Source organism: Oryx dammah, unplaced genomic scaffold (genome assembly GCF_014754425.2).
Source record: "Oryx dammah isolate SB20612 unplaced genomic scaffold, SCBI_Odam_1.1 HiC_scaffold_19, whole genome shotgun sequence".
NCBI lineage: Eukaryota > Metazoa > Chordata > Mammalia > Artiodactyla > Bovidae > Oryx > Oryx dammah.
Genome location: NW_024070203.1, coordinates 84,049,905 through 84,062,962, shown reverse-complemented (window position 1 = coordinate 84,062,962; position 13,058 = coordinate 84,049,905). Strand labels below are relative to the sequence as shown.

Below are 13,058 nucleotides of genomic sequence, written 5' to 3'. Positions count from 1 at the left end.
TATTATTTCTTTTCAGAAACAGGAAAAAAACCCCGAACATCTGTGTCTCCTTCCAATATGCTACACATCTGCGCATTATGTAGCGGGTCTTCAAAGTTCAGTTAGCAACCCATGGACGCCATTCATCTTCTTGTTAAAATGTCTACTGCTGTAGCCAATGCTCATGCCCTTGAGGGTTTTCCTCTTTTTTTTTTTTCCATTATTGGATATAAAGAACATTGTGACTTTTAATATTAGCATTTTTGCTTTCAACAGCAATTAGCAATCTCTTGGTTTGCTGTTTGGTAAAGCATCGGTTAATGAGGTCATCTAGTTTAAAATCCCAGCTACTGGAAAATAACAGGGAGGAGGTCAAATCTATCATTTCATGTTATATTCTCTGCTCTCTTTTCAGTTCTCTAAGGAAAAGAAATCTTTGTTATCCACAATAAGTCATTATGACCCGTTACTGGCCTTCTGTTTTACGATCGCCTCAAGATACAGTTAGGTTCTCTCTTGCTGAAAGTACTGAAATAGGATAGTTCGTCTATAAACAAACAAAACAAAACAAAACAAAAAAAGGAAAAAAAAAAAACAACTTTGAGCATCTGAGGATGAGGAATTGGTTTCGTGTTGGTTGTGTTGTCTTTCCTCCGACAGTTCTGAGTGCACGTCTAGCGAGGTGTCGTCTCTATGGTGGAAGGGGTCCCTGGGGTGGTCGACCTGGGGGTGGCCGCTGGTGGTGTGTCCATGGGGCTCCCGGCCCCGCTGTTGGGTGTGACGGAGGAGCTGACAGCAGGCGTGTCCCCCTGCTGCTGGGCCTGCAGGGTTTGTCCACAGATGTGGTGGTGCTTCTCCCAGTCTTTGTGCTGGCAAAAGGAGCCACAGTATCGGGCCGTGTTACAGCCGCTGCAGGTCTCGCTGGCTTTACGGCCGCAATTCCAGCAACTCTACGGGAGGAGGCAGAAGAGGGTGACATCTCCAATTAGTACCTGGACCAGGCCAAACTCTGAGAAAGAAACTACCCGGGAATGCCCCCACCCCTTACTTTTAAGAACGGTGAGAATGAAAAATCCATGTGTGTATTTGTACACACACTGAACACACTGGAGATGTAGGCTTTGGTGTGGTGACTGCCCAGACTTCAAAAACTCTTAAGACATCTACACAAACTAGTTGAAACTCTTTCCCATTTTCACTGTAAAATTCCTTCTTTTTAGGTTTAGTATCTTCACATCTAAGTTTTCTGTTCACCCATACTAACAATTGCTACAACTGATTTTTTTCCTCTCCTAATGAGAATACCTCCATGGAAAGATACAAAGACACCAGTGCTGGAAGAAGCTTCTTCTTTGTAGACACTAACAGGAACCACAAAGGAACTATGAGAATGATCTGGGGATGACAGAAGATGAGATGGTTGGATGACATCACTGACTCGATGAACATGAGTTTGAGCAAGCTCTGGGAGTTGGTGATGGACAGGGAGGTCTGGCATGCTGCAGTCCATGGGGTCGCAAAGAGTCGGACACGACTAAGCGACTGAACTGGACTGAACTATTAGATTCAAAGGAATATAATGGACTAGACAGAGGATTCCATTCCCTGCTCCAGCACAGACCAGAAAGAGTGGGGCATGCATTCAGTTCTCCCCGACTGCAATTAGTTATTCACTGTACCTGGAAACCAAATGGTAGGAAAGTCTCAAAACAATCCCTTTAACTTCAGCTCCCTCAAGATTGGATCCTTGGTTTGTTTTTTCTCTGATATATTCTAAGCATCCAGTATCTGATATATATATATATATATATATATATATATAGTAGGTGCTCAATAAATATTTGTGAAATCAATAAATCAGATCACCTAATTTGGCTTTGAAAAACCAGAAATACTAAAACTGGATAAACAACAATTCAATTTTCATATACTGCTTTCCAGCTGATGGAGTTCCTTTGAAGCTCATTTGTACCTCAGCAGCTCTGAGTAGTCAGAAAAGCAGAGGAAATTAAAAACTCTAGTGAGTTCTAGCACCCTAGCAAGAATACTGCCAGTCTCCATGGGTGCTTTCCAAGAAGTGAGAAAAGCAGAAATGAGGCTGCCTCTGAGATAAACACACCATGAAGCTGGGCACAGGCGCACTAGAGACGGAAAAGCCCCTGCCTGGGAAGATCCTGGGAAATGAGGGAGCTTTGGGGAGCACACTGACGATGACAGTGCCCTAAGGGCCCTTCTAGGAGGAGGGGGAAACTCAGGAAGCCTCCTTGAAATGTTTGTGCCTCCTTTGGCAAGACCATCCATTGTGCAATGTTGTATCAAGCGATCTTAGCTCTGTACCATTCGTCGTTTTATTCTTTATCTTCCTTGGTTTTATTTTCTTACCAACAAACCTCTGACTGTAATCTGGTAACCCCAACCAGCTGAAAGCATGTGGCTGTTATCACAATTAAAATATAGCTTTTTAAAGCTCCGATCTATGTGGATATGAAAAAATCTCCCCACTGTGCTTCCTGCGATTATTTTTGCTGTCAGCATGCTGGTGGTTTGGGTTCAGGTGGGCTCATAAGCCTATTAAAAATGCTCCAGTGGAATGTCAGCTCATCACCCTGGACTGTATGCTTTTACCGCTGTGCAAAATATGCTAAGGAAATTTTAGCATTCATCCTAATTGGCTAACAAATAAAGGGCTCTTAGAGTCTTTCAAGTCCTTGAAGCCTATAAACTCAAGAACGATAGCATAAAACTTTTAGAAAGAGCTCAGTCCTGTGTTCATATTTCTTTACCACTCAGAAATGACGGCCCAATGAAGAGGAAAAAATAAAAACTTTAAGATCTCAAAGTCTGGCCAGTAGAAGGTGTTGCAAGTGAACATAGCTAAGGAAATCTAGAAGTTTGATTTCTATGCTAATGTTACAAATAAAAATGGAATTACAATTAACAGTCAATACCAGAACAAAGTACTTTTTTTCTACTGCAGTTTAATTTTCCTGGGAAAATATCTCAAAAAATATGTACCTCTGATCAGAGGCTTCATGACCATAACCAGAAGCCCTTCTTTCTGAAAATTAACTCAATCTTTTTGCATGGACAATGGTGCCACAAAGACCTGAACAAACACGGGCCTGTCCATCCTCCAGAGCAGCGAGGTATGACACTCAGCACTCAGGGTGGTTTACTTCCTTGAGCTTTAGGCATTTTGCATAATGCCAGCTGGATCCTGGAACAAACTCAGAAATAAGTGAAATTCCTAACTTACATCAGAAAATCCCAACTAGAGAACACAGACTGAGACCCAAAACAATATTTTAAGGAAATTAAACATCTAATCTGAGTCAAGTGGCTTCTTTAGGAAATACCCTGGTATAAGTCCTATCCGTTTCCTGGCAGAGTCACATCTTGGCAGACACAAGGCAGTAACTCTCCGGTTCTCAATGGCTCCTTCAGATTGAAATCAGATGTAGGTAACTGTCTCAATTTAAGTTGATTAAACACACAGACTAAACCAGGTAATTACAAATGCATGTGTGGGGGAATGGAAAGAGGAGACAGAATGAGGACTTCTTTATTTTTTAAAGTGTTTTGAAAGATGGGAACAATTTTAAGAATAAAAAAGTGGAATAATGCCAGATATAGAAACAGATGTTTTGGATTATAAAGCTGCTGGGAAACGAGACTTTTTTGCTGAGCATCTCTGGATTCTAACCCAGGATTCAAGGGCTCTAGTTTTTACCTCCAGTCCCATTCTGAAGTTGTTCAATCCCATTCATTTACCACCCACTACTGAGACAAAAAACAACCTATGACTTTAGAAAGGTGCAACAAAGAGTAATTCAAGTAAGCTGGTGGGAAAAAAAACCTGCCTATTTTGTATTGCTCTTGACAATGCATTGCAATGAATGTGTAGGGAACTTTAGTTCAAGTGTTCAACAAATGGAAAACTCCGAAGTGCAGATTCCTTTTTAAAAGTTCATTAGAAGGACTTCTCTGGCGGTCCACTGGCTAAGACTATGTGCTCCCAACGCAGGGGGCCAGGTTCAATTCCTGGTCAGGGAACTGGATCCCACATGAAATAGAGTTCCCTACCGCCTGCTGAGAACAAAGAGGTTTTGCATGCCACAGTGAAAACTGAAAATCCGTGTGCTGCAACGAAGACTCAGCACAGTCAAATAAATTAAAAAAAAATTTAAATAAAGTTATTAGAAACCAGGCAAAGCAATTTCCACTAATTCCTTCTGGGTGGCTCTACCAAATTTCCTGTTAGCTAATCCATACCTGTTGGAGAAGGCAATGGCAACCCACTTCAGTACTCTTGCCTGGAAAATCCCATGGGCAGAGGAGCCTGGTGGGCTGCAGTCCATGGGGTCGCTAAGAGTCGGACATGACTGAGCGACTTCACTTTCACTTTTCACTTTCATGCACTGGAGAAGGAAATGGCAACCCACTCCAGTGTTCTTGCCTGGAGAATCCCAGGGGTGGCGGAGCCTGGTGGGCTGCCGTCTATGGGGTCGCACAGAGTCGGACACGACTCAAGCCACTTAGCAGCAGCAGCAGCAACAGCAGCAATCCATAGCTCTAAGACTGATGCCTGACCAGGGGCACTTGGTCTCTCGACCATCACTTCTGGGAACCATGGATCTTATCAGTACTTATGAGTGCAGAATCTTATGAGTACTCTAATTTGAATCATTTTTAGTTTCTAAGCTTTCCATCATTCACAAAGGTGGAAAACTGCAAATTGTGTATGATACCCAGGGCTATATTCATAAAGGCAGGGTGCTAAGGTGGTCAATAGCTTCATCTAACTTTACATTTTTCAATTTGTGCTTTTCATATTCAAGCTAGTACTTCCTAATAGTTGCTTGTTTTCTTCATTGATTTTTCAGATAGATGAGCTTTGCTTTCAGTTTTTTAAGCAATGACTCTGGTGACAATTAGCACAACAGTATAGACATCTCAAGAATACCATTTCATAGCAAATTTTGTCCCCAAAGTCCATGGCACTTTATAGTCTTCCTTTATTTGTGATATTATTCTTTTTTCAGCATAAGGAATATTCTTCCTCCCTATCATGAGAATCAGCCATTTTCCAAAGCTAGGCTAGAAATCAGATGAAGAATAGGAGGCAGAACACAGCCCTCCCTTTATAAACGTACTGATGCTACATATGGACGTGGACATGATGAACTGAAGCTTTTGGTGCCATTGCTGCATGTCAAAGACTACTGACACTTGTCTCATATCAACAATCTTTTTGTTCCTAGGAACAAAATTATTTCCTTCATCTGGTTGTTTTAGATACAGAGAGAATGGTCTTTCTGTCCTATTAGCAAAATAATAGCTTTTCTGGTTCTTACCATTGGAAATTCCTGTTAAAAGAAACAAAACATTTTCTCCTAAGAAGTTTCTGCAGCTCTTATCCACCTATAATTCTCACACACACACACAAAAAAAAAAAACAACAAAAAAACCTTGCATACAGTGATGGCCAAAGAATAAAGCAGAATGATTATAATTGAAATTCCCAAAATGTAAGTAACTTTTTACAGCAAATAACTTCCATATCTATGAAATTACACTGGCAACGTTTGATTCATCATGCCTTTGGACTGCAAACCACTCTTTCTAAAATGCCACACTTTGTCCATTGCAGATCTTTCTCATAACCTGTTTTGGCAGGAATAATGTTAGAAGGGCACTGCAACCGTAAACGTTGACAGACGCTGGACTAGGAAGTTGCAACCAAAGAAAAAGTATCATCATGGTATGTAATACAAATGGCTTCCAATTTTGAGTGGCTTCAGAGTCGTTCCTTCTTGGTTTTTCACTTCTAGCTATATCACTCAGTGGCTTTAGAACCACAAGCAAAGTACTTAACCTCCTAGAGTAGCAGTACCTATAAAGTAGGAAGGATAACTATAGGATTATTCAGGATTATATCAGTGGTAACTAAGGGGTCCAGATGCTCAGTGGATCCTGAATAAATGGCATGAATTAATACCACCTCCTCCTTTTGGCACTGGTTGAAAGCAAATGAGACTACATACATCTTTGCACGGCACAACCTTTACAATCAGAAAGCTCATGGTCCTGTACCTCCCCTTGAGGGACACTGACAGCTACACAGACAGACAGAACATGTCCTTACTTCCACTAATATGTCATTAGTGGCCACTTACTTTTTCTCCTTCCTCGCTGCCCTCAGATCTTCTGAAGATTTACTACTGACCATTTCCCCATTCCTGCTTTTTAAAGATAATATCCATCACTGGGACTTTCTTGCAGTCCAGTGAATAAGACTCCATGCTCCCAAAGCAGGAAGCCTGGGTTCCATCCTTGGTTGGGAAACCAAGATTCCACACACCACATGGCACAGACAAAAAAAAATTTTTCTTTAATTAAAAAACAATTTTCCCTGTGGCATGTCTCTCTAACTTTGGGTTTGAGATAACAAAAATTCTTTTTCTTATACTATAACTTCTCTGTCTTCTATTTTTTTATGTCTCTAAGTATTTGGCAAGGAGGGAAGTTGGCATAAAGAAAAGATATACTTTCCTCCCTACGCATTCCCTTTCAGTCATGGTTTTAACTATTAGTTGTAAGAAAATGACTCTTAAATCATCTTCCAGCCTTTATTTCTTTCGTGAGCTTCTCTTCCTTTCAAATGCCTGTTCTGTAGCACTACCAGGATGCTCCCCTGTTATCTGAGTCAGTAATCCCTAAACTCGACTCCCTGGCATGGTCCTTTTCAGTTACTGGCAACAATCAGGCCCAAGACTTTGTCATCTCATTGGAAACTCCCCAACAACCTCTCAGAGCCAAACCGGACAGACCTTGCTTCTCCTCTGATCTCCCTTCCTTTCCAATCTCACAGTTATTATTGAAATTCCTTCCCTGCCCTTCCTGTTACAATAGCTTTTTAATTGATTTTTTTTGTCTCTCTCTTACGTATTCACACTGTTCATTTATAAGGTGAATTTTATAAAAAATATTTCTACTTATCTTACTTGTACCTATTATCCACTTTCCTAGATAAGTCACAAAAACATTATCCCAGTTTTATAGATGAGAAAACCAAAGTTCCAAGAGATGAATCACTCCAGATCATTCTGGCCCAATGGACCAGTCACTACACCATGAACGTCTATGGATTCAGACAGCCGGCCTTTTAGTAAATTAAACAGATAAGCAAAAATCTTGAGTTAACATAGAATCAGCTCCTACTCTGAAAGCTCTAGATTCTTCTGGGGATCAACAGGGCTGATTAGATTGTGAGGGTTTTTCCAGGAGCCATGTTGGGAGACTTCGTGGTGGCTACATGCTACAGAGTCCACTGGGACCATTCCCAGAGGCTGGGCCACACTGCACAGGATTCACTGGGAATGGCTCCATGAATTCTAGAGGGGGTAATAAAGATGAACCTCTCAGATTTACCTATTTACAATATTAGGGCTCAGAAAGTTCTGGAAACAAAGTCTGAAGGTTCAATCAGTGTTTCTACTTAAGTGCCACAAAACCACCCAATATAAGCGTGTGTATTTCTGCACCTACCTAGGAATATGAATAAAGACTGCTTCAGTCTGTGGTGAAATAGCACTTTAATAGCTTCAACACAAAACTAACTATTGGAACAGCACAATTATTGACTCTCTCTTTGAGGCTCAATTCCAGTCATGTCCTTTGAATCCCTGAATTAGAAAAAGTTATGGATTTCAAAGAAAAGCTGCAGCATGTTCCTTTTGAAATAGTTCTAATCTAACAATATTCACTGGAAAAAAAAGACTATATATGTTTATAGATAGGAACCAGAAGTGAATATAGAAAAAAATAAAACAGTTGAAGATGGCCAGATTCAAAGAATTTCCTTTCTTTTGATTTTATGCTAATTCTGGCTTTACATTCTTGATGAAACATGTAATATACTTAAAGAGATAAAGTACAGAAAATGTCATTTGCTTGTGGTCTTCCTAAGCAGTCCAGTAACTTTCATATGGCTGGTGATAACTATTAGAAGTCTATAAATCAAAGTGAAATTAGAGAACGGATGAGGCAATATGGGGGTGGCATGGATAGTGTGTGGAGGGTAGCTACAGAATAGCTGCTGACTTATCCTTAAGTATCAGATGAAACAAAACTTCTTTCTAGAAGCCTTTGCACTAAAGTCCATGAAGACTCATAATTTAGTGATCTGAGTCTTCTAATGAATTATAGTGAACACAAAGGTAGGGACCTGTGCACCTTCAGTGCCTGGTGCTATCCCTGCCATGTAATAAAAGCTCAGTAATTTGTTATTGACAGAATAAACACAGAAATGAATATAATTTAGAGCAATATGTATCAAATAACAGGACACAAACATGAGTTTTTAAAAGAATATCCATTCATTTCTGGGTACAGATTGAAAAATCAATGGATCCTACATTTAACAGGAATATATACAAATTTCAATCAATTGCTATGATGGCTAGACCAATTATTCATTCCAACAAATAAAGAATAATTCAGAAAATTTCTGGAGCACTGTGCTATACGGACCTTTGTTGTTCTTCAGTCTCGCAGTTGTGTCCAATTCTTTGTGACCCCATGGACTGTAGGACACCGGGTTCCTCTGTCCTCCACTGTCTCACAGCGCTTGCTCAAATTCATGTCCATCGAGTCCGTGATACTATCCAACCATCTCATTGTCTGCTGTCATGCTCTCTTTTCGACTTCAAGCTTTCCCAGCATCAGGGTATTTTCCAATGAGTTGACTCTTCATATCAGCTGGCCAAAGTACTGCAGTTAAGCTTCAGGAATAGTCTTTCTAATAAATATTTAGGGTTGATTTCCTATAAGATTGACTGCTTTGATCTCCTGGCAGTCCAAGGAAATTTCAAGAGTTTTTCCCAGCACTACAGTTCAAAAGCATCAATTCTTTGGTGCTCAATTCTTTACGTTCCCACTCTCACATCTGTACATGACTACTGGAAAAACTCTGTCTTTGACTATATGAACCTGCTTTTTAATATGCTATCTAGGTTGGTCACAGCTTTCCAAGCAGCAAGTGTCTTAATTTCATGGATGCAGTCACCATCTGCAGTGATTTTGGAGCCCATGAAAATAAAATCTGTTACTGCTTCCACTTTCCCCCCTTCTATTTGCCAAGAAGTGGTGGGACTACATGCCATGACCTTCATTTTTTAAATGGCGAGTTTCAAGCCAGCTTTTTCACTCTCTCACCTTCATCAAGAGGCTCTTTAGTTCCTCTTCACTTTCTGTCATTACAGTGGTATCATCTGCATATCTGAGGTTGTTGATATCTCTCCTGGCCATCTTGATTCCAGTTTGTGCTTCATCCAGCCAAGCATTTCACAAGATGTACTCTGCATAGAATTTAAATGAGTAGGGTGACAATATACAGCCTTGATTTACTCCTTTCCCAACTCTGAACCAGTCAGTTGTTCTATGTAAGGTTCTAACTGTTGCTTCTTTACCTGCATACAGGTTTCTCAGAAGACAGGTAAAGTGGTCTGATATTCCCATCTCTTTAAGAATTTTCCACAAGTTGTTGTGATCCACACATTAAAGGCTTTCACATAGTCAATGAAGCAGAAGTAGATGTTTCTCTGGAACTTCCTTGCTTTCTCCATGATCCAGCCAAGGTTGGCAATTTGATTCCCAGTTCCTTTGCCTCTTCGAAACCCAGTCTGTACATCTGGAAATTCTCAGTTGACATATTGCTAAAGCCTAGCTTAAAGGATTTTGAGCATGACCTTGATAGCATGTAAAATGAGCATAATTGTACAGTAGCTTGAACATTCTTTGGCATTGCCCTTCTTTGGGATTGGAATGAAAACTGACCTTTTCCAGTCTTGTGGCCACTGCTGAGTTGTTCACATTTGTTGACATACTGAGTGCAGCACTTTCACAGCATCATCTTTTAGGATTTGAAATAAACCTCAGCTGGAATTTCATCACCTCCACTAGCTTTGTTTGTAGTAATGCTTTCTAAGGTCCACTTGACTTCACACTCCAGGATGTCTGGCTCTAGATGAATGATCACACCATCGTGATTATCTGGATCATTAAGACCTTTCTTGTATAGTTCCACTATGTATTCTTGCCACCTCTTCTTAATCTCTTCTGCTTCTGTTAGGTCCTTACAGTTTCTGTCTTTTGTAATGCCCATCCTTGCATGAAATGTTCCCTTGATATCTCCAATTTTCTTGAAGAGTTCTCTAGTCTTGTCCAGTCTATTGCTTTCCTCTATTTCTTTGCATTGTTCATTTTAAAAAAGCCTTATCTCTTTTTGCTATTCTCTGGAACTCTGGTTCAGTTGGGTATATCTTCCCCTTTCTCCTGTGCCTTTTGCTTCTCTTCTTTCCTCAGATATCATTAAGCCTCCTCAGACAACCACTTTGCCTTCTTCCATTTCTTTTTCTTTGGGATAATTTTGGTCACTGCCTCCTGAACAGTCTTATGAACCTCTGTCCATAGTTCTTCAGACATTCTGTCTACCAGATCTAATCCCCTGAATTATTCATCACCTACTCTGTATAATCAAAAAGGATTTGATTTAGGTTATATCTGAATGACCTGATGGTTTTCCTTACTTCAATTTAAGCCTGAATTTTGTAGTAAGGGTTCATGATCTGAGCCACAGTCAGCTACAGGTCTTAATTTTGCTTACTCTATAGAGCTTCTCCATCTTTGGCCGCAAAGAACATAATCAATCTGATTTTGGTATTGACCATCTGGTGAGGTCCATGTGTAGAGTCAAATTGTGCTGTTGGAAAAGGGTGTTTGCTATGACTAACATGTTCTCTTGACAAAACTCTGTTAGACTTTGCCCTGTTTCACTTTGTACTCCAAGGCCAAGTTCAGTTCAGTTCAGTCGCTCAGTCGTATCTGACTCATTGCGACCCCATGAATTGCAACAAGCCAGGCCTCCCTATCATTCACCAGCTCCCAGAGCTCAAACTCACGTCCATTGAGTCGGTGATGCCATCCACCCATCTCATCCTCTGTTGTCCCCTTCTCCTCCTGCTTCCAATCCCTCCCTGCATCAGTCTTTTCCAATGAGTCAACTCTTCGCATGAGGTGGCCAAAGTACTGGAGTTTCAGCTTTAGCATCATTCCTTTCAAAGAACACCCAGGGCCTATCTCCTTTAGAATGGACTGGTTGGATCTCTTTGCAGTCCAAGGGACTCTCAAGAGTCTTCTTCAATACCACAGATCAAAAGCATCAATTCTTCGGCACTCAGCTTTCTTCACAGTCCAACTCTTACATCCATAGAGGACCACTGAAAAAACCATAGCATTGACTAGACAGAGCTTTGTTGGCAGAGGAATGCCAAATCTTGCCTATTATCAAGGCTATCTCTCGACTTCTGACTTTTGCATTTCAATCCCCTATGACAAAAAGGACATCATTTTTTGCTGTGTTGTAGGTCTTCATAGATCATCAGTGGTTGGGGCACAGACTGGGATTACTGTGATGTTGAATGGTCTGCCTTGGAAAGCAACCGAGATCATTCTGTCCTTTTAGAGACTGTGCCCAAGTATTGCATTTTGGACTCTTTCATTGACCTTGAGGGCTACTCCATTTCTTTTAAGGGGTTCTTGCTCACAGTAGTAGATATAACGGTCATCAGAATTAAATTTGCTCATTTCTGTCCATTTTAGTTCATCTATTCCTAAGATTTGAGGTTCAGTCTTGCCATCTCCTGCTTAGCTGCATCCAATTTACCTTGACTCATGGACAAAACATTCCAGGTTCCTATGCAAAATTGTTTTTTACAGCATCAGACTTTACTTTCCCCACCAGACACATCCACAGCTGAGGGCCATTTCCACCCTGGCCCAGCTGCATCACTCTTACTGGAGCTATTAGTAATTGCTCTCTGCTCTTCCCCAGTAGCATATTGGACACCTTATGACCTGGGGGACTCATCTTCCAGTACTGTATCTTTTTGCCTTTTCATATACTCCATGGGGTTTTCTAGGCAAGAATACTGGAGTGGGTTGCTGTTTCTTTCTCCAGTGGACCACGTCAGAACTCTTCACTAGGACCCGTCCATCTTGGGAGGACCTTCACAGCATGGCTCTTAGCTTCATTGAGTGACACAAGCCCTTTCACCATGTCAAGGTTCTGATCCATGAAGGGGATGTGCATCTTATTTGAGGTCAAATGGCTAATAACTCAAGAAATCTCTCTGAATATAAAAATATAGGTAAGAATTCTGAGTAGCATCTACACTGCCTTCTCTGCAGATCAGCTGGGCCATCAAGTCCTAACCTAACAGAGTCCCCTATCCTGGGGCCAACCATGGTAAGGAGTAGGAAAGGGAACTCTATCCAAGCCCAAGGAAACCAGAGCTGTTCTGGCTCTGTTCCGAAAGGGCCTACGATTTTCTAGACTTGAGGTGACTTCTAAGCATCACTGCTGGGGTGACTTTTATCAGGTCATTTCTTCTAAAAGGTGTACATTCTTTAATGTGAGGAAAGAATAGGGTGCAGGAAAATAATTGCTGGATTCCAAATTGTGTACTCAGTTTTAAATGAAAAGTAAACTGTTCCTGAGAAGGAAGAAAAGTATTTACTTACAAATTCAACCTAAGATTGAGCAAATAATACAACTTAGATTGTTCTCAGACACCATTATTCCTCAGGGGAATTAGCAGCATTAATTTATGACTAATAGATTAACCTCCCCCCCCGGTTTTTTTTGGTCAAGTCCTTGGTTAAATCCTTTGTGTGTGTGTCTCGGGGGTGTGTGTGTGTGGACTCATGGGCAAGTCTGAAGGAGTCTGGGCTTCATTCAAATGAAATCTCTCTTCCATCTTGGGAAATGTCTATATTACGTTTGCTGAGAAGAGGCTTGATGCCTCAAGAGGTCAATCCCCCACAAGTCTTGAAAGTGGTCTTGCAGTTTAAGAATAAAAGTAGGAAACCAGATTAAAATTGCCTTTCTTTATCTGTATCCCAAAATACCTTCACAATCCTTATTTCATTGTTCTGAAACAAAGTAAGGAGGGTGGTATGCTGAGAGCCCCAGTGGAGATCCTGCCAACCCCCAGCTATGTGACTAGCCAAGTGAGCCT

At 40.9% G+C, this 13,058-nt stretch overlaps 1 protein-coding gene across 5 annotated transcripts in view; it reads right to left on the bottom strand.

The window, feature by feature from the left end:
• The window catches only part of RUNX1T1 (RUNX1 partner transcriptional co-repressor 1), a 152,918-nt gene that overhangs the window by 3,080 nt on the left and 136,780 nt on the right, over window positions 1-13,058 (bottom strand). For 4 of the 5 annotated variants that reach the window (XM_040261099.1, XM_040261101.1, XM_040261098.1 and 1 more), the window contains exon 11: window positions 134-929. In XM_040261099.1, coding sequence (XP_040117033.1) covers window positions 654-929 — 276 coding nt within the window. In that variant the 3' untranslated portion in view covers window positions 134-653. Of the gene's footprint in view, window positions 930-13,058 lie in introns of all 5 variants that reach the window. The other variant, XM_040261097.1, reaches the window with a different exon arrangement.